Below are 22,446 nucleotides of genomic sequence, written 5' to 3' on the forward strand. Positions count from 1 at the left end.
CTGGCTACTAGTGGCTCCCGTGATATTTATGGTCAATTTGAGCAGTGGACAAGGAATGTCATATTGCCAGCCACAACGAAAAGTAAGGCAAGGATGTAATGTGAAATGTAATTGAAAAGTATAAATCTCTTTCACCACCATGCTCCTCTGACTCTCCTTAATCTCTCATAGTGGGAATAGGGCCTTAGTCAAACGATAGTGTCAAAGCCTCCCAACCACACAGTAAGCATTTTACTGTAGACTCTCCGTACTGTAGAGAGAGAGAGTTAAAGTAAGAGAGAGGGAGCGAATTTCTCACGCAGGGAGAAAATTAGCACATGGACGTGAAACGCTCAAGGTTGAAACATTGCAAAGAATAAAACGATAGAAACACAGGTGAGAAACGAGCGCGCGGAGTTTCTAGCCTCCTCTCCTGGGACGCAGAATGTGCCGGGGGGATGCACAAAACGCCAGCTGCTATGAGAGAGATGTCTCGTTTTCACTTTCTCCTTTTCGCTTTAAAGCTTTCCTGGTGATTCTACATGAAGCAGATTAATGTGTGGGGGAAACTGAACCACGGACACGCCGTGCATTCCCAGCGCTGCCTCTTGTTCGCGTGGACGCAAGTTTGATCGCTGTTATTGGAGAGTGTCTCGACTACAAGCCTGCCCCGGGTGTGGATATGACTTCCTGGCTACGTAAATACGGCAATCCTGTGCTGCTCTTCCTGCTTTTGGCCGCTAACATCACCAGCGGGAGCTCTCATTCCGGTGAGTGACAGAAGATACCTTGATAGGTAGGCTAGGCTGCTGCGGAAAGAATGAATGTAGACGTATCATTAATAAATGGATAACATCATCATTGTGTCAATGGGTGTGACAGATGAATGAATAAAGCAATCATCAACCATGAATGAATGTCAGAGTACCGGATTTACGATTACTATGTTATGTCTAGTTTATTTTGTATTTATTTATTATTTATTTTACCTTTATTTAACTAGTCAGTTAAGAACACATTTTTATTTACAATGACGGCCTACACCGGCCAAACCCGGACGACGCTGGGCCAATTGTGAGACCAGTCTGGATAAGGCCGGATAATAGTCCCGACTCGTCAATGTCCCGGCTGGTCACCCTGCTGGTCATCTATCAGTGTCCACGACGGGACGTTACACTCACACATGTATCAATAACAATGAAAATGACATATAGCCTGTCAATGCACTGCATCTATCAAATACATTTAGCATACTGTTATATGCCCAGCCTTATATTATAAATCTCTTCAGGCATTCAAAAGGCGTTGATTATGTTTATCACGGCACTGATCCTGTTATTGATCTATCAGAGTTGTGATCAGCCTGGACTGATCAGGTACTGATGTAGCCTGTGTTGTGTAATCTAGGTGTAACTGGCACAGTTACACAGTAATTAGGTCAGAGCTGCTTGTTAATTCACTAATTAATCATAAAGGAATTTAACAAATTAGTCAAGCTGAGACCTGCAGCATTCCTAACATGGCCTACATAACAGTGCAACACCAATCTCACAGGGAATACATGGGATCTTAGCCATAGATTGATTTAGTAGTAGAATTAGGTCCATATAGTTCTTATGTGGGACATTGTCTAGAAGCACGGCATTTGCCTGCTCTACTGTCTGTAGAATAATTACTCTGATTAATGTGTTTGACTGCATGGTGAAGGTGATGGGCTGAACTTGTGAATAAACTTGTGAAAGAACTACACTGGAGCACCTGTTCACTCACACACACACACACACACACACACACACACACACACACACACACACACACACACACACACACACACACACACACACACACATTTTGTTCTTCTATCCTTGTGGGGACCTAAAATTTCCCTAACCCTAACCCTTACCCTAACCTTAACCTTAACCCTAATCCTAATCTTAACCCGTAACTCTAACCCAAACCCTAAACCTAAACATCTCCTAACCCTAAACCTAACCACTAACCCCTTACCCTAACCCTAATTGTAACCCTAACCTTAATTCTAACCCTAACCCTATGGACAAGGGGAACAGAGGGAACACTTATACACATACTAATTAGGGGAATGAGCACCAGGTGTGTGTGATTGACAAGACATGACAAGCGGAGTATGAGAATGGGATCGGCAGTAGCTAGTACTCCGGTGACGACGAACGCCGTATCCTGCCCGAACCAGGAGGAGGGGCAGCCTCGGCGGAAGTCGTGACACCCTTACACACTCTGGAGGTCATTGTCCTGTTGAAAAACAAATGATAGTCCCACTAAGCCCAAACCAGATGGGATGACGTATCGCTGCAGAATGCTGTGGTAGCCATGCTGGTTAAGTGTGCCTTGAATTCTAAAGAAATCACAGACAGTGTCACCAGCAAAGCACCCCCACACCATAACACCTCCTCCTCCATGCTTTACGGTGGGAAATACGCATGCGGAGATCATCCGTTCACCCACACCGCGTCTCACAAAGACACGACGGTTGGAACCAAAAATCTCAAATTTGGACTCCAGACCAAAGGACACATTTCCACCGGTCTAATGTCCATTGCTCGTGTTTCTTGGCCCAAGCAGGTCTCTTCTTCTTATTGGTGTCCTTTAGTAGTGGTTTCTTTGCAGCAATTCGACCATGAAGGCCTGATTCACACAGTCTCCTCTGAACAGTTGATGTTGAGGTGTGTCTGTTACTTGAACTCTGTGAAGCATTTATTTGGGCTGCAGTTTCTGAGGCTGGTAACTCTAATGAACTTATCCTCTGCAGCAGAGGTAGCTCTGGGTCTTCCTTTCCTGTGGCGGTCCTCATGAGAGCCAGTTTCATCATAGCGCTTGATGGTTTTTGCGACTGCACTTGAAGAAACTTTCAAAGTTCTTGAAATGTTCCATATTGGCTGACCTTCATGTCTTAAAGTAATGATGGACTGTCATTTCTCTTTGCTTATTTGAGCTGTTCTTGCCATAATATGGACTTGGTCTTTTACCAAATATCGCTATCTTCTGTATACCCCCCCTACATTGTCACAACACAACGGATTGGCTCAAACGCATTAAGAAGGAAAGAAATTCCACAAATTAACTTTTATGAAGGCACACCTGTTAATTGAAATGCATTCCAGGTGACTACCTCATGAAGCTGATTGAAAGAATGCCAAGAGTGTGCAAAGCTGTCATCAAGGCAAAGGGTGGCTATTTGAAGAATCTCAACACTTTTTTGGTTACTACATGATTCCAAATGTGTTATTTCATAGTTTTGATGTCTCCACTATTATTCTACAATGTAGAAAATAGTAAAAAAATAAAGAAAAACCCTTGAATGAGTAGGTGTTCTAAAACTTTTGACCGGTAGGGTACATCTAATTGGTTAATTGGTCATTCTTTGGGGATGCTTTTCTGCAAAGGGGACAGGACGACTGCACCGTATTGAGGGGAGGATGGATGGGGCCATGTATCGCGAGATCTTGGCCAACAACCTCCTTCCCTCAGTAAGAGCATTGAAGATGGGTCGTGGCTGGGTCTTCCAGCATGACAACGACCCGAAACACACAGCCAGGGCAACTAAGGAGTGGCTCCGTAAGAAGCATCTCAAGGTCCTGGAGTGGCCTAGCCAGTCTCCAGACCTGAACCTAATAGAAAATCTTTGGAGGGAGCTGAAAGTCTGTATTGCCCAGCGACAGCCCCGAAACCTGAAGGATCTGGAGAAGGTCTGTATGGAGGAGTGGGCCAAAATCCCTGCTGCAGTGTGTGCAAACCTGGTCAAGACCTACAGGAAACGTATGATCTCTGTAATTGCAAACAAAGGTTTCTGTACCAAATATTAAGTTCTGCTTTACTGATGTATCAAATACTTATGTCATGCAATAAAATGCAAACTAATTACTTAAAAATCATACAATGTGATTTTCTGGATTTTTGTTTTAGATTCTGTCTCTCACAGTTGAAGTGTACCTATGATAAAAATTACAGACCTCTACATGCTTTGTAAGTAGGAAAACCTGTAAAATCGGCAGTGTATCAAATACTTGTTCTCCCCACTGTAGTTATGTTTAAGATAGAGAACAATTTGTTAATGCAAACGGCTGTGCATCTACCAGGGCCAAGATATCCTGTGCAGTGCCACACGGTTCGATAATTGGACCTTTTTAATTACTAATCTATATCAATGACCTTGCTGCTGTGTCTTCTACCGCACTTCCCATTCTCTTTGCTGATGATACCAATTTGATTTTATCACCCAATAATAATTTTGATTCACAAATTAATGAAGCCAGCTCTGGTATGGCCACATTTTCTGAATGGTTCCAGATAAACACATTTTCTTTAAATGTAAAAAAAAATCAAACTTTATTGTATTCACTAGTAAGAATAAGAAATATTGTAAAAATAAAAATGAAAATTCCCCTCCTGCGCCTGACTCCGTCCAAATCACCCGCTACATTGATGAAAAGTTATCCTGGAACGTTTTGTCTGAAGCAAAGTGATGAAATCTGTTGTTATCATCAGAAAGATTAGTGGTTTGGTTCTTCAGGCTTGCTTCCTAACTCTATACTATAGCTTCATTTACCCATATCTCATTTACTGTAATATTGTCTGGGCCAGTACATATGCCTCCTACCTACACAAATTACTCATCATACAAAGTACATTTGCAAGACTAGCCACCTCCTCTAATTACCTGGCTCCATCTGCACCTTTGTTTAAGAAACTCAATATCTTTTGTATTTATGGCATTAATGTACGCCAATTATGTATTTTCATCTACAAATACTCATACCGATTACCGGGGAGGAGAGAGAGAGAAATGGGTACCCAGGGTTGTCAACATTAATAACTCCCAGACAGTAAAACCTAAACCCTTCAATGGATTCTTCCAGGTTAATACTGAAATCCTATATAACACAAGACACTGCGATAACTTCACCCTCCCCACTGCCGCACCTCACATAGTAAATTCTCTATCAGATACAGAGGTGCCATACTCTGGAATTCTTATCTTCACATTGCCAAAACCTCATCATCCCTCAATAACTTCAAGCGAAGACTGGGGGTCAGCCTGATGAACCCAATAATCCCCTCCATGTAGCCTAACTCTTTCTCACACACACACACACGCACACGCACACGCACACACATGCACACACAAACATAATCAAACATGTTTTTTCTTGTATACTGAGTTTATTATGTACAATTATAATTAATATGTTTTGTTTAACTGATTGAACTAACTTTGTTTTTTGTACTTATATTAGTGGTGTGGTTTTCATATCAGGCCTTTTGGGCTTCCAGTCTCAACTGTTCACCATTTTTACCAGGTTTTTATCTGCAGGTTTTTATCTGCACTGTTTTGTCTTTCACTTATTTTCTTTGGTGCGAATAAAACACACACACACACACACACACACACACACACACACACACTAAGCTGTTGTGACTCTACATTGTTTCTCTACATTCCTGATTTAAACATGGTCATTGACATTGACAGTGCCTTACTGATGCATGGTTAATGACTATTTCCACAGTCAGTCTTTCATGTGCTAATTCTCTCCTCTCCTCTCCTCTCTCTCCCTCTCTCTCTCTCTCTCTCTCTCTCTCTCTCTCTCTCTCTCTCTCTCTCTCTCTCTCTACAGGTGAGAGTGTGTGTTCGTCTCCTCCTGTCTCGTCATGTTCAGAGTGCCTCCGACGCGGACCACAGTGTGCCTGGTGCTTTCAGGAGGTGAGAGAGAGAGAGAGAGAGGAGAGAGAGAGAGAGAGAGAGAGAGAGAGAGAGAGAGAGAGAGAGAGAGAGAGAGAGAGAGAGAGAGAGAGAGAGAGAGAGAGAGAGAGAGAGAGAGAGAGAGAGAGGGCACAGAGAGAGGGGGCACAGAGAGAGGGGGCACAGAGAGAACAAGAGGAGAGAGAGTAGTGCAGCATTCACATTCCTCTGTAGAGAAGCAGCAGGCTTTGATGTTGTTTAGGGAGGTGTATAATGTGTGTGTTCAACAGCATGTCAGTGTGTGTGTGTGTGTGTCTGTCTTAATCCTGGGTTCTCGTAAAGTGCCACTCTGACCCAGTAAGTGACTGTGAGAAACTATAAACTAGGACAGCATGACCTCTTAACTAGAAAACACACACACTCTCACACACACACACACACACATGTTTTGTTCTTCTATCCTCGTGGGGACCTAACATTCATTAAAAATCCTATTTTCCCTAACCCCTAACCCTAACCCTAACCCCAACCCCTAACCCTAACCCTAACCCTAACCCTAACCCTAACCCCTAACCCTAACCCTAACCCCTAACCCTAACCCTAACCCTAACCCTAACCCCTAACCCTAACCCTAACCCCTAACCCTAACCCTAACCCTAACTACCCCTAACCCCTAACCCTAACCCCTAACCCCTAACCCTAAACCCTAACCCTAACCCTAACCCTAACCCTAACCCTAACCCTAAACCCAACCCCTAACCCTAACCCCTAAGCTTAAAATAGCCTTTGTCCTCATGGGGATGTGGGAAAGAAGAACAAGACCACACACACACACACACACACACACACACACACACACACACACACACACACACACACACACACACACACACACACACATAATAATAAGGTTATCATAACCTGGGTCACTGGTCTTGAGACTGTGAGTGGGTTTGCCCACTTGTGTGTGAATTGGAAAGCACCCTCCTCACCCCACCCCCCCACACACACCCTGTATCAGAGTGAGGTAACTCAGATAACGCACGTTGTCAGTTCCAGTTAATGCCAGTCTGCTGGGCTGGTACGGGAGGAAAGTCCCTTTATGACTGGCTTGGAGAGACTATGTCCTTGTATTACTGGCTTGGAGAGAGTATGTCCCTGTATTACTGGCTTGGAGAGACTATGTCCCTGTATTACTGGCTTGGAGAGACTATGTCCCTGTATTACTGGCTTGGAGAGACTATGTCCCTGTATGACTGGCTTGGAGAGACTATGTCCCTGTATGACTGGCTTGGAGAGACTATGTCCCTGTATGACTGGCTTGGAGAGACTATGTCCCTGTATGACTGGCTTGGAGAGACTATGTCCCTGTATGACTGGCTTGGAGAGACATAATCAAGTGGGCCGGAGCTACGGAGAACGGACAACTCTAGGGTAGGTTTCCCAGACACCGTTTCAGCCTGGTCCTGGACTAGTCTTAGTCTGTGTCAGGTAATCCGGACCATGTTTTACTGCTTGATTACAGGAACCTTGTATAGAATACTCTTATTGAATACTGGCTCTGAAATAGGAATCCTTTAAACATCCGGTCAAATATGAGAGAGTGTAGGCTACTGATGTATGTGGATCAGTCCTGTTTTTTCCTACCAAATAAAATAAAATCAAATTGTATTTGTCACATACGCCGAATACAGCAGGTGTAGACCTTACCTTGAAATGCTTACTTACAAGCCCTTAACCAACAATGCAGTTTTAAGAAAAAATAAGAGTTAAGAAAAATATTTACTAAATAAACTAAAGTAAAAAATAAAAGAGAAACAATAAAATAACAATAACGAGGCTATATACAGGGGGTACCGGTACCGAGTCAATGTGTGGGGGTACAGGTTAGTTGAGGTAATTGAGGTAATATGTACATGTAGGTAGGGGTAAAGTGACTATGCATAGAAAATAGATAATAAACAGTGAGTAGCAGCAATGTAAAAAAAGGGTGGGTGGGCGGTGTCAATGCAAATAGTCCGGGTAGCCATTTGATAAGCTGTTCAGGAGTCTTATGGCTTGGGGGTAGAAGCTGTTAAGAAGCCTTTTGAACCTAGACTTGGCGCTCCGGTACCGCTTGCCGTGTGGTAGCAGAGAGAACAGTCTATGACTAGGATGGCTGGAGTCTTTGGCAACCTTTAGGGCCTTCCTCTGACACCGCCTGGTATAGAGGTCCTGGATGGCATGAAGCTTGGCCCCAGTGATGTACTGGGCCGTATGCACTACCCTCTGTAGCGCCTTGCGGTCAGATGCCCGAGCAGTTGCCATACCAGGCGGTGATACAACCAGTCAGGATGCTCTCGATGGTGCAGCTGTATAACTTTTTGAGAATTTGAGGACCCATTCCAAATCTTTTCAGTCTCCTGAAGGGGAATAGGCGTTGTCGTGCCCTCTTCACGACTGTCTTGGTCTGTTTGGACCATGATAGTTTGTTGGTGATGTGGACACCAAGGAACCTGAAGCTCTCAACCTGCTCCACTACAGCCCCATCGATGAGAATGGGCGCGTGCTCGGCCCTCCTTTTTCTGTAGTACACGATTATCTCCTTTATCTTGATCACGTTGAGGGAGAGGTTGTTGTCCTGGCACCACACTTCCAGGTCACTGACCTCCCTATAGGCTGTCTCATCATTGTCGGTGATCAGGCCTACCACCGTTGTGTCGTTGGCAAACTTAATGATGGTGTTGGAGTCGTGCTTGGCCACAAATGTATGGGTGAACAGGGAGTACAGGAGGGGACTAAGCACGCACCCCTGAGGGGCCCCCATGTTGTGGATCAGCGTGGCAGATGTGTTGTTGCCTACCCTTACCACCTGGGGGCGGCCCGTCAGGAAGCCCAGGATCCAGTTGCAGAGGGAGGTGTTTAGTCCCAGGGTCCTTAGCTTAGCAATGAGCTTTGAGGGCACTATGGTGTTGAACGCTGAGCTGTAGTCAATGAACAGCATTCTCACGAAGGTGTTCCTTTTGTCCAGGTGGGAAAGGGCAGTGTTGAGTGCAGTAGAGATTGCGTCAGCTGTGGATCTGTTGGGGCAGTATGCAAATTGGAGTGGGTCTAGGGTTTCTGGGATGATGGTGTTGATGTGAGCCATGACCAGCCTTTCAAAGCACTTCATGGCTACAGACGTGGGTGCTACGGGTCGGTAGTCATTTAGGCAGGTTACCTTAGTGTTCTTGGGCACAGGGACTATGGTGGCCTGCTTGAAACATGTAGGTATTACAGACTCAGCCAGGGACAGATTGAAAATGTCAGTGAAGACACTTGCCAGTTGGTCAGCGCATGCTCGGAGTACACGTCCTGGTAATCTGTGAATGTTGACCTGTTTAAAGGTCTTACTCAAATCAAAATCAAATGAAATAAAATGTTATTTGTCACATACACGTGTTTAGCAGATGTTATAGTGGGTGTAGCGAAATGCTTCTTATGCTTCTAGCTCTGACAGTGCAGTAATATCTAACAATTACACAACATATACCCAATACACACAAAAAAGTAAGTAATGGGATTTAAGAATATATACATATATGGACAAGCAATGACAGAGCGGCATGGACTACGATACAGAAGAATATTATAGAATAGAATGCAGTATATACATATGAGATGAGTAGTGCAAGATATATAAACATTATTCAAGTGACTAGTGTTCCATTTCTTAAAGTGGCCCAGTGATTTCAATAGGCAGCAGCAGCCTCTAATGTGCTAGTGATGGCTATTTAACAGTCTGATGGCCTTGAGATAGAAGCTGTTTTTCATTATCTCGGTCCCAGCTTTGATATACCTGTACTGACCTCGCCTTCTGGATGATAGCGGGGTGAACAGGCAGTGGCTCGTGTGGTTGATGTCCTTGATGATCTTTTTGGCCTTCCTGTGACATCGGGTGCTGTATGTGTCTTGGAGGGCGGGTAGTTTGCCCCCGGTAATGCGTTCAGCAGACCGCACCACCCTCTGAAGAGCCCTGCGGTTGTGGGCGGTGCAGTTGCCGTACCAGGCGGTGATACAGCCCGACAGGATGCTCTCAATTGTGCATCTATAAAAGTTTGTGAGGGTTTTAGGTGATAAGCCACATTTCTTCAGTCTCCTGAGGTTAAAGAGGCTCTGTTGCGCCTGCTTCACCACACTGTCTGCGTGGGTGGACCATTTCAGTTTGTAGGTGATGTGTACGCCAAGGAACTTGAAGCTTTGTTTGCATGGGTGGACCATTTCAGTTTGTCGGTGACGTGTACGCCAAGGAACTTGAAGCGTTCCACCTTCTCCACTGCGGTCCCGTCGATGTGGATAGGGGGGTGCACCCTCTGCTGTTTCTTGAAGTCCACGATCATCTCCTTTGTTTTGTTGATGTTGAGTGAGAGGTTATTTTCCTGGCACCACACTCCCAGAGCCCTCACCTCCTCCCTGTAGGCGGTCTCGTCATTGTTGGTAATCAAGCCTACTACTGTTGTGTCGTCTGCAAACTTGATGATTGAGTTGGAGGCGTGCTTGGCCACGCAGTCATGGGTGAACAGGGAGTACAGGAGGGGGCTGAGCATGCACCCTTGTGGGGCCCCAGTGTTGAGGATCAGCGAAGTGGAGATGTTGTTTCCTACCGTCACCACCTGGGGGCTGCCCGTCAGGAAGTCCAGGACCCAGTTGCATAGGGCGGGATTCAGACCCAGGGCCTCGAGCTTAATGATGAGCTTGGAGGGTACTATGATGTTGAATGCTGAGCTATAGTCAATGAACAGCATTCTTACATAGGTATTCCTCTTGTCCAGATGGGATAGGGCAGTGTGCAGTGTGATGGCGTTTGCATCGTCTGTGGATCTATTGGGGTGGTAAGCAAATTGAAGTGGGTCTAGGGTGACAGGTAAGGTAGAGGTGATATGATCCTTGACTAGTCTCTCAAAGCACTTCATGATGACAGAGGTGAGTGCTACAGGGCGATAATCATTTAGTTCAGTTACCTTTGCTTTCTTGGGTACAGGAACAATGAATGAATGCGGTGGTTCGTGCTTTCAGATTTGCGCGAATGCTGCCGTCTATCCACGGTTTCTGGTTCGGGTAGGTTTTAATAGTCACAGTGGGCACAACATCACCTATACACTTCCTGATAAACTCCGTCACCGTTTCAGTGTATATGCCTAAATTATATTTGGAAGCTACCCGGAACATATCCCAGTCCGCGTGATCAAAACAATCTTGAAGCGTGGATTCCGATTGGTCAGACCAGCGTTGAATAGTCCTTAGCACGGGTACTTCCTGTTTGAGTTTCTGCCTATAGGAAGGGAGAAGCAAAATGGAGTCGTGGTCAGATTTGCCGAAAGGAGGGCGGGGGAGGGCCTTATAACCATCCCGGAAGGTTGAATAGCAATGGTCGAGGATTTTAGCAGCGCGAGTGCAACAGTCGATATGTTGATAGAACTTCGGCAGCCTAGTCGGTGTGGTGGGTGGTGTGCGCGCATCCTAAGTCGGACCAGCAGGCCGCTCTAAATTCCTCTCCTCCGCCAGCGATGTTTCAGTTCAGTTGCCCTGGGGAGAGCAAACAAAGGATCTGCTTCGGGAAAGTCGTATTCCTGGTCGTAATGCTGGTGAGTTACCGCTGCTCTGATATCCAATAGTTTTTCCCGGCTGTATGTAATGATGCAAAACACTTTCTGAGCTAATTATGTAAAAAATAATACATCAAAAAACTAAATACTGCAAAGTTTCCTAAGAGCTAGTCGCAAGGCCGCCATCTTCGTCGGCGAGTGTGATCACACAGTCGTCCGGAACTGCTGGTGCTCTCATGCATGCTTCAGTGTTGCTTGCCTTGAAGCGCGCATAGAAGTCATTTAGCTCATCTGGTAGGCTTGTGTCACTGGGCAGTTCGCGGCTGGGCTTCCCTTTGTAGTTCGTAATAGTTTGCAAGCCCTGCCACATCCGACGAGCATCGGAGCCGGTGTAGTAGGATTCAATCTTAGTCCTGTATTTACGCTTTGCCTGTTTGATGGTTCGTCTGAGGGCATAGCGGCAGCTCTACCCTTAGCTCAGTGCGGATGTTGCCTGTAATCCATGGCTTCTGGTTGGGGTATGTACGTACGGTCACTGTGGGGACGATGTCATCGATGCACTTTATTGATGAAGCTGGTGACTGATGTGGTTTACTCCTCAATGCCATCGGATGAGTTCCGGAACATACTCCAGTCTGTGCTAGCAAAACAGTCCTGTAGCTTAGCATCTGCGTCATCTGCGTCATCTGACCACTTCCGTATTGAGCGAGTCACTGGTACTTCCTGCTTTAGTTGTTTGTACATTACTGGGATTATTGGCTGTGTTGTGTTATGTCACTGCAAGGCACTGCCAAGCTTCTAAACAATAATTGCTGCTCACACGCACACAGTCCTAAATCCTCAATTTAGTCGCTTCTTTTTACAACTAAACATCACGTTTAGGGTCAACTCTATTTCTATTGAAGCAATTCAGGAGATTAAAATGCCAGTTCAAGAATCCAAAAAATCGTCATTGAAAATGAACGGCAATATAAATGAATAGCAATAATGGTAATAACTTTCCAATGTGTCCCTGGAGGTACTTACACATCACTTACATAGTTAGTTACCGTGTAATTACACTTATATATAGTACACTTCTCTCCTGAATGGAGTACATATGGATTTTGTTTTGTAGGTACGTTGTATGAAAAATTTTTGCACTCACTAACTGTAAGTCGCTCTGGATAAGAGCGTCTGCTAAATGACTAAAATGTCAAATGTTGTAGTAGTGTATAATAATGTGTTGTGGAGTATAATGTTTTAACTGTATGTAAATTGCCTTCATTTTGCCGGACCCCAGGAAGAGTAGCTGCTGACTTGGCAGCAGCTAATGGAGATCCGTGATAAAATACAAATTGAAATAGCCTTGACCCCTTATATAACCTCCAGAGATAAAGGTATGGGCCCTAACCTCTAACCCTTGACCTCTGACCCCTAACAGGGTTTCCTGGAAGGAGCGGAGGTGGGAGTGCGCTGTGACCTTGCAGTGACCCTGGCCAGGAGGGGGTGTGGCCTAGAGTTCATAGAGCATCCAGAGGTCATGGTGGAGGTCAAGCCGACGACCAGCAGCACCCAGGTTTCACCTGGAGAGATCACACTCACACTCCGACCAGGTGAGGGGCAGAGTATAGCTGCCACTGAATAACTCTGTTTGCACTGTTTGCCTGTTATAATGTACGTCTTGATGTATGTTCACTTTAAGATGTATTTTCTGGTTGTTGTACATATATTGTCCTGAGCTTTATTTCCTGGTTTTAATGCTGTTTTATTGTAAGTGTTGGTTTTATTCCAAATAAACATGAAACTGTGTGTAGGTGCTGAGGCCAGTGTGATAGTAGAATAAACATGAAACTGTGTGTAGGTGCTGAGGCCAGTGTGATAGTAGAATAAACATGAAACTGTGTGTAGGTGCTGAGGCCAGTGTGATAGTAGAATAAACATGAAACTGTGTGTAGGTGCTGAGGCCAGTGTGATAGTAGAATAAACATGAAACTGTGTGTAGGTGCTGAGGCCAGTGTGATAGTAGAATAAACATGAAACTGTGTGTAGGTGCTGAGGCCAGTGTGATAGTAGAATAAACATGAAACTGTGTGTAGGTGCTGAGGCCAGTGTGATAGTAGAATAAACATGAAACTGTGTGTAGGTGCTGAGGCCAGTGTGATAGTAGAATAAACATGAAACTGTGTGTAGGTGCTGAGGCCAGTGTGATAGTAGAATAAACATGAAACTGTGTGTAGGTGCTGAGGCCAGTGTGATAGTAGCAGTACAGCAGTTAGAGAGGTATCCCGTTGATCTGTACTACCTGGTGGACGTATCAGCATCCATGCAGGAAAACCTGGACCAGGTGAGTGACTGGTTACCTCTCTACATCATTTACACTGTCTACTTTTTTCAATTCTCGAAATAAACACTACGATTTCAACTGAAATATATTTATTAATAAATACATTATTTCTTTTTATTAGCTGAGCTACGTGTTTACTCTTTACCCTGATTGGTTGGATGTACAGTATGTAAATGTCAAAACAACACTTCCTGATTAATCCCTATTGGTCCAGCTGAAGAAGGTGGGTGTGGCCTTGTCCCAACGTATGAGAGAACATTCCAGTGATCTGCGTCTGGGGTTCGGCTCCTTCGTCGACAAACCTGTCTCTCCCTACATCAACGTACACCCCTCCAAGATAAACAACCCCTGCAGGTAGGGTGGGCAGAAACACTAGCACACACACACACACACACACACACACACACACACACTAGCACACACACACACAAAGTCACACAAACACACACGTCTTCACTAGGTTGTTGTAATGCCAACTCTCACTGATAGTTTTAATGATGAGTAACTCTTATTCTCTCTCTCTCTCTCTCTCTCTCTCTCTCTCTCTCTCTCTCTCTCTCTCTCTCTCTCTCTCTCTCTCTCTCCCTCTCACTGTCTCTCTCTCTCTCTCTCTGTTTCTCTCTCTCTCTGTATCTCTCTCTCTCTCTCTCTCTCTCTCTCTCTCTCTCTCTCTCTCTCTCTCTGTCTCTGTCTCTGTCTCTGTCTCTGTCTCTCTCTCTGTTTCAGTGACTATGAGGTGAAGTGTCTTCCAGCCCATGGCTTCCACCATGTTCTTAGTATGACATCCAATATGTCAGAGTTTACACGCGTCATCAAGAGACAGAGGATATCAGGCAACATGGACACACCTGAGGGAGGGCTGGATGCTATGCTGCAAGCTACTGTATGCCAGGTACTGTATGGTACAAGCCACTTTATGTGTGCCCCCTACATGCTTTGAATCAGAACCCCTTTGAGCAGGCCTCCCATACCTCAGCTATGGTGTCACTTAGTGAGGAGGGGTGTGTGTGTGTGTGTGTGTGTGTGTGTGTGTGTGTGTGTGTGTGTGTGTGTGTGTGTGTGTGTGGCATGCTGAATCAGCACTGGGTAGTGCTACTGGCATCTATTAGCACCCTCGCTGGTGTATGACTTACACACACACACACATACACACACACAAACATACACACACATACACACACACACACACACACAGTGAGTGACACCATCGGTGTGGAATGGGGCGCTAAGCTGTTTTTGGGGCTTACAGGGGACCTGAGTCAGAGCTTGCAGAGTTAGGGTTACACAAACTCTCCTCACTTTCTTTCCAGAGGGAGTATCTTAGAATGAATGATCGCATCACAACTGATCAGCAAATGATTAAAAATACCATATAAATGAAAAAAAATATGAATGAAACTCCCTCATCTCTCTTCCTCCCTTCCCTTTTCTCCCCCCCCCCTCCGTCAGGGTGAGGTGGGTTGGCGTGGGGAGGCCAAGCGTCTGTTGTTGTTGATGACAGATCAGCCTTCTCACCTGGCGTTGGACAGCAGATTGGCTGGTATAGTCACACCCCATGACGGACTCTGCCATCTGGAGAACAACGTCTATAGGAAGAGTTCTACCATGGTGAGATACACAGACATTGCTTCGCGTAGACGCAAGAAAAATATACTTGCTTTCTAATTTGAAGCGCATGACGCTTTTGACGGCGTTGTCTGTTTTCTGCATTCTAGTTCCAGCGTGTACACGCTCGTTCGCGTTTCATTTGATTTGGCCTTAACACACACACACACACACACACACACACACACACACACACACACACACACACACACACACACACACACACACACACAAACACAAACACAAACACGCACATACTTATTTACGTACACTTATGAACACATGATGAACACATGATGATTACATGATGAACACATTATGATTACCTGATGAATACATGATGAACACATGATGAACACCAACATGTCTTGTCTATCTGTTTCTGTTAGGACCATCCCAGTTTAGGCCTGCTGGCCGAGAAGCTTCTAGAGAACCACATCTATTCTCTCTTTGCTGTGGAACAACTACAATATCAGTGGTATGAGGTAATCTCTCGAACACACATACACACACACACACACACACACACAAACATACACAACTCTTGCTAGTCTCTAACATCCATTAACATTGTCTCAAACTGATATTCCCAGACTATGTGTCCCTTTCTCCCTGGCTCTGGAGTTAACATCTCTCTCTCTCTTTCTCCATCTCTCTCTCTTCTCGCTCTAGGAGTTGGTCAGGTTGCTACCGGGCTCCAATCTTCTGTTCCAGGCTCCCAACCTCATAGACCTGGTGGTGGATGCATACAAGGTAACACACACAGAAAAACGAAAAAAACACTGATGGGAGTGGGGGGGAGGGGTAAGGGGAGGGGGAGGGGGAGGGGGAGGGGAGGGTGGAAGGATAAGGGGAGGGGAGGGGTAAGGGGATGGGCAGGGTGGAGGGGGAGGGGTGAGGGGAGAGGGGGGAGGATGGAGGGGAAGGGGGGAGGGTGGAGGGAGAGGGGAAAGGGGAGGGGTAAGGGGGAGGATTGAGGGGAGGAGTAAGGGGAGGGGAGGGGGGAGGGGGAGGGGTAAATGGAGGATGAGGGTGAGGGCTTGGCCCAGTATAATCTCCATCTCTACAGAACAAATCATTGTTCGGTACAGGAATCTGCCGACTCCACAGATCTGCACATTCTGTACACGCACACACACACACATCGCACACACACACACACAGACCCACACACACACATTGAATCTGCATAACAGAGCTTGGCATTATTAAGGCTATCCTGTCTCCACGGTAACACAGTATAATCACCAATGAATGAAAATACGCTATTTTTAGACCCGCCTAATTTCTTCCCATCAGCCTCTCTGTTGATCAGAGGACAGAAGAACAATGGAGTCTCTCTCTCTCTCTCTTTCTCTCTCTCTCTCTCTCTCTCTCTCTCTCTCTCTCTCTCTCTCTCTCAATTCAATTCAATAGACTTTATTGACATGGCAAGTTAAATTCCTTACATTGTCAAAGTATACATATAACAAAAATGGTGGGACCAACAGCAATAGTAGTAGTGGAAATGTGATTACCATTAACAGCAACTACAACAACAATATTAATGAGAATAACAATACATTAAAGCAATAGTAGTCGACCAGTCTCAACATGACTGAGAAGACACATTACATGCTATGAAAGCCTAAACAAAACAAGAAATATTATTGACATTACATTACACTTTTCACTGGCTGTCCCTCAGGTTGTGGCAGGAGGACACATTTGGCTGCCAAAATTGCACCATTTTGTCTTTTCACCCAATAAAAACTTTTATAGTTTCAAATTCTTTGTACTGAATGATAATTTTGGGAAAGAAAGATTCTATTAGGTCTGAGTATTTGTCACAGTGTAATAGGAAATGCAGCTCTGTCTCTACCTCTCCCCGGGGGTAGAGTGAGCACAGCCTGTCCTCTCTGGGCAGCCAGGTTTTCCTGTGACGACCGGTCTCTATAGCCAGACTGTGCTCACTGAGTCTGTACCTAGTCATTGTTTTCCTCAGTTTTCTATCAGTCACAGTGGTCAGATAGTCTGCCACCATGTACTGTCTGTTTAGAGCCAAATAGCAATGAAGTTTACTTTATTTTTTGTGGTGTCTTTCCAATAGGTGATATATTTTTCTTTTTGATTCGTGATGATTTGGTTGGGCCAGATTTTCTGAGTGCTGTCCTGAGGCTCTATGAGGTTGGTTTTGGTTAGTGAACTGAGCCTCAGAACCAGCTGGCTGAGGGGACTCTTCTCTTGTTTCATCTCTTGACACAGTAGAGGTGTGTGATGGAATGTTTAGGGGTCACTAGTTTTTAGATGGTTGTAAAATTTGATGGCTCTTTTTTCTATTTGATTAAGGAGGGGGTATTGGCTCAATTCTGCTCTACATGCGTTATTTTGAGTTTTCTTTGCACTTGCAATACAGTCTTGCAAAACTCTGCATGCAGTATTTTGATTGGATGTTTGTCCCATTTGGTAAATTCAGTATTAGAGAGCGGACCCTATACTTCGCTGCCATATAGAGCAATTTGTTCGATAACTGATTGGAACATTTTGAGCCAGATTCTAATTGGAATTTCGATTTTAAATATTCCTTTTAATGGCATAGAATGCTCTTCTTGCTTTGTCTCTCAGCTCATTCACAGCCATGTGAAAGCTACCTGTGTTGCTGATATTTAGTCCTAGATATGTGTAATTTTTGGTGTGTTCTAATAGAACTGTGTCCAAATATAATTTATATTTGTCATCCTGATTTCCTGACCTTTTTTGGAATATTAATATATTTGTTTTTTTTAGATTAACGGTCAGGGCCCAGGTCTGACAGAACCTGTGCAGATGATCTAGATGCTGCTGTAACCCCTCCTTAGTGGGAGACAGTAGCACCAGGTAATCTGCGTACAGCAGACACTTGATTTCAGTGTTGTGTAGGGTGAGACCAGGTGCTGCCGATTCTTCTAATGTTTTTGCCAATTCATTAATGTAGATGTTAAATAGTGTTGGACTTATTGGGCAGCCCTGTTTCACTCCACGTCTCTGAGAGAAGAAGTCTGTTTGCTTGTTGCCGATTTTAACCGCACATTTGTTTTTAGTGTACATTGATTTAATAACATCATATGTGACCCCTCCAATACCACTTTCTATTAGTTTGTAAAAAAAGACCTTTGTGCCAAATTGAATCAAATGCTTTCTTGAAGTCTACAAAACACAAGTAGATGTTGCTTTTTGCATGGAAAACGTATGTTAACATTGCCAAAGCAAGTGAAGTAGATAGTAACGAAAAGTGAAATAAACAATAAATACTAACAGTAAACATTACACTCACAAGTTCCAAAAGAATAAAGACATTTCAAATGTCATATTATGTATATATACAGTGTTGTAATATACAATGTGCAAATAGTTAAAGTACATTCTCTCTCGCTCTCCCTTTCTCTCTCTCTCTCTCTCTCTCTCTCTCTCTCTCTCTCTCTCTCTCTCTCTCTCTCTCTCTCTCTCTCTCTCTCTCTCCCTTTCTCTCTCTCTCTCTCTCTCTCTCCCTTTCTCTCTCTCTCTCTCTCTCTCTCTCTCTCTCTCTCTCTCTCTCTCTCTCTCTCTCTCTCTCTCTCTCTCTCTCTCTCTCTCTCTCTCTCTCTCTCTCTCTCTCTCTCTCTCTCTCTCTCTCTCTCTCTCTCTCTCGCTCTCTCTCTCTCTCTCTCTCTCTCTCTCTCTCTCTCTCTCTCTCTCTCTCTCTCTCTCTCTCTCTCTCTCTCTCTCTCTCTCTCTCTCTCCTCGCTCTCTCTCTCTCTCTCTCTCTCTCTCTCTCTCTCTCTCTCTCTCTCTCTCTCTCTCTCTCTCTCTCTCTCTCTCTCTCTCTCTCTCTCTCTCTCTCTCTCTCTCCCTCCCTCTCTCTCAAATGCTCTCTCAAATTCAAATTCAAGCTGCTTTATTAGCATGAAAAACATTGTGTCTATATTGCCAAAGCAACAATGTATACAATATACATTGTAATAAAATAATAAAGAATAACATGGTAGTAAATAATAATAATAAAATAACAACAATAAAATGGTAACAGTCAATAGTAGAACTATAATCAATATAAAAGGCTAAATTAAACTATAACTAACTTATAACTAACTGTCATCCTCACCATTACATCAGTACTACAACTACCATCAACATTACTACCACTACTACCACCACCATCATTAAACTGCCATCATTACCATTACCACCCATACCACTACTATTTGGAATGATAAACAACAATAATAATGGTAATAACAATAATAGCAATAACAATAATAATAAGTAAGTTACTATTTACTATGCAGATGTTATTATTCAGTGTCCCTCAGGCTATGGCAGGCAAATACATATTTGGCTGCAAGAGGAGCCGTTGCTCCTTCGTCCATGACTATTTTTTGTTTTTCCTCTGGGTTTAATAAGTTAAAATTTGGAATAAATGTAGTCATTTCTGTGAATAATGAATCTCTTGGTGAGGAATATTTATCACAGTAAAGGAGAAAGTGCATCTCTGTCTCTACCTCCCCTGTCGTGCAGTGACCACATACACGCTCCTCTTTGGGTAGCCATGTCTTTTTATGTCTGCCGGTTTCTATTGCCAATTGATGTCACTCAGCCTGTACTTGATAAGGATCTGTTTCTGCTTCATATCTCTGACAGAATAGAGATAATCAGCCAATTCGTATTCTCTGTTTAGGGCCAGATAGCAATTTAGTCGGATTTGGGATTTTGTTTAGTTTTTCCAATGTTGTAAATATGAGTCCTTTGATTGGTTCCTGATTTTGTTTATTTGAATTATTTATTTTGAAGCAGTGCTGGTGTCAGCTTGGTTGGTTAGGTCCAACACCAGCTGACTGAGAGGGCTCGTTTCTGGGCTCAGCTCTTTGGTTTGAAGTGCTTTAAATTGGAGACTTGAATTTGGACTTGAATTTAGGTGTAGCCAAAATTTTAATGATCTTCTTTGTACTTTCATTACCACTGGAAAGCAGTCCAATTCTGCCTTACATGCATTAGTTGGTGTATTTCTTTGGACTTGTAGAATTGTACTACAGAATTCTGCATGTAGGGCTTCAATTGGATGTTTGTCCCACATTTTAAAGTCCAGTTTATTGAGTGGCCTCCAAACCTCACTTCCGTAAAGAGCTATTGGTAGGATTACACTGTCAAATATTTTGGTCCAAATTCTAATTGGGATGTTGATTTTGAATAATTTCATTTTTATTGCATACAATGCTCTGCTGGCTTTTTCTTTGAGTGCATTCACTGCCGTATTAAAGTTTCCCGATGCAGATATGGTCAGACCAAGGTATGAGTAATTTATAGTGTGTTCAATTATGATGTTGTTCAGGGTGAATTTATATGTGTGTTTCTGACATCTGGGTTTTTTCTGGAAAATCATGATTTTCGTTTTTTTTAATTTACTGTCGTTATCAAACCATTTTTCAGAATTGTTTAGTTTTTTTGTTTCTGATGTTGCATTTCTTTGGTTTTATGAAATGTGCTTTTGATGCTGCTTTTTGGAATATGCAATTTATGTTTTGAGTAGCCGAATTGACACCTTCTTTATTGTTTTGGTATTGTGAGTTATTGAATACCTGTATAGAGTTCATCATTTCATTTGAGTTCAATGTTTCAATGAATTTCTCTGCACTGTTTGGAGCCCATCTGTACGATGATCTCAATCTCTCTCTTTCTCTCTCCCTCTATTTTTCTCTCTCTCTCTCTCTCTCCCTCTCTTTCTCTCTCTCTCTCTCTCTCTCTCTCTCTCTCTCTCTCTCTCTCTCTCTCTCTCTCTCGCTCTCTTTTTCTCTCTCTCTCTCTCTCTCTCTCTCTCTCTCTCTCTCTCTCTCTCGCTCTCCCCCTTTCTCTCTCTCCCTCTCCCTCTCTTTCTCTCTCTCTCTCTCTCTCGCTCTCTCTCTCTCTCTCTCTCTCTCTCTCTCTCTCTCTCTCTCTCTCTCTCTCGCTCTCCCCCTTTCTCTCGCTCTCTCTCTCTCTCTCTCTCTCTCTCTCTCTCTCTCTCTCTCTCTCTCGCTCTCCCCCTTTCTCTCTCTCCTCTCTCTCTCTCTCTCTCTCTCTCTCTCTCTCTCTCTCTCTCTCTCTCTCTCTCTCTCTCTCTCTCTCTCTCTCTCTCTCTCTCTCTCTCTCTCCATCTCTCTCCTCTAGAGGTTGTTGTCAGTTGTCCAGGTGTCTGTGTCAGTGGAGGACAGAGCGTTTAGTCGTTTTCTGGTCAGTGTCTCTCCTCTCTGTCCGGAAGGATCTGTATCCCACGACAACCGCAGCTGTTCCAACGTCCAGCCCAACCAGACGGTACACACACGTACGCACACACACAATCACGCACACAATCATGCACACACACACACAATCACACAAACACACGCACACACAAACACGCACACTCACGCACGCAAGTGGATGTGTGTATGTGTGTGTGTGAGGTTGTTATAGAGGTAGGCCTATTAGGGAGTAATCTGATCTGGGAAGATTATGACTCAACACATTAACTCGTCATGTGATTATCAGCTGACCTGTTGTTATTGTTTATGAAAAGCTTCTTTATGGGATATATTATTTCAGCAGATACAATGGAGCAGTCTGAGTGTTCACTTAGTCTTCCATTGAAGTGAGTAAGGATTTAGTGAGGATGTTCAGGCAAGCTGCTGTGTATGATAATGTCATATTGCTGAGTCCGTCCTTAATGTCTTGAGGTTGAATGTCGGTTCTTCTCACTCTAACTCTAACTCTACCTCTCTACCTATTTTATTTCTATGCAGGTCTACTTCAACATCACCATCGGCCTGCCCTCTTGTCCTGACGATTATGATGATGATGATGACGTGGTCCAGGTCTTCATCAGGCCCGTAGGTTACAATGAGTCAGTCGTCGTCAAGGTTCGATCACGATGTCGCTGTCACTGTTGCCACGACCTCACCACCCACCAGTCAACTTGTGGAGAGGACACCCCTGATACAGACCATAATAATCAAGAACTGAACACTCATACACACACACCGGAGTTGGACCTAGAGCACGCACACACACACCGGCACACACACTCCCCGGAGCGGTTGCGGCAGTGTGGTGCGGAGGGGTCGGGGGTGGACTGTAGTGGTCGGGGAGTGTGTGCGTGTGAGAGGTGTGTGTGTGACAGGAACAGTCTGGGGACGGTGTATGGAACGTACTGTCAGATGGACGACTACTCCTGCCCCTACCAACACGGACTACTGTGTGGAGGTAACACACGCACAACCCACGACCGTACATCTTGCATTTCAGTA

At 44.3% G+C, this 22,446-nt stretch overlaps 1 protein-coding gene across 1 annotated transcript in view; it reads left to right on the forward strand.

Annotated features, from left to right (window-relative positions):
* The first annotated feature begins 271 nt into the window (after nt 1-271).
* The window catches only part of LOC121572273 (integrin beta-8), a 33,504-nt gene continuing 11,329 nt past the window's right edge, over nt 272-22,446 (forward strand). Inside the window, exons 1-11 of the mRNA XM_041884291.2 lie at nt 272-749; nt 5,634-5,719; nt 12,686-12,857; nt 13,482-13,588; nt 13,803-13,942; nt 14,315-14,480; nt 15,038-15,196; nt 15,583-15,678; nt 15,866-15,946; nt 21,332-21,475; nt 21,943-22,402. Coding sequence (XP_041740225.1) covers nt 662-749; nt 5,634-5,719; nt 12,686-12,857; nt 13,482-13,588; nt 13,803-13,942; nt 14,315-14,480; nt 15,038-15,196; nt 15,583-15,678; nt 15,866-15,946; nt 21,332-21,475; nt 21,943-22,402 — 1,699 coding nt within the window. The 5' untranslated portion in view covers nt 272-661. The remainder of the gene's footprint in view (nt 750-5,633; nt 5,720-12,685; nt 12,858-13,481; nt 13,589-13,802; nt 13,943-14,314; nt 14,481-15,037; nt 15,197-15,582; nt 15,679-15,865; nt 15,947-21,331; nt 21,476-21,942; nt 22,403-22,446) is intronic.

This window comes from Coregonus clupeaformis, chromosome 8 (assembly GCF_020615455.1).
Source record: "Coregonus clupeaformis isolate EN_2021a chromosome 8, ASM2061545v1, whole genome shotgun sequence".
Classification (NCBI taxonomy): Eukaryota; Metazoa; Chordata; class Actinopteri; order Salmoniformes; family Salmonidae; genus Coregonus; species Coregonus clupeaformis.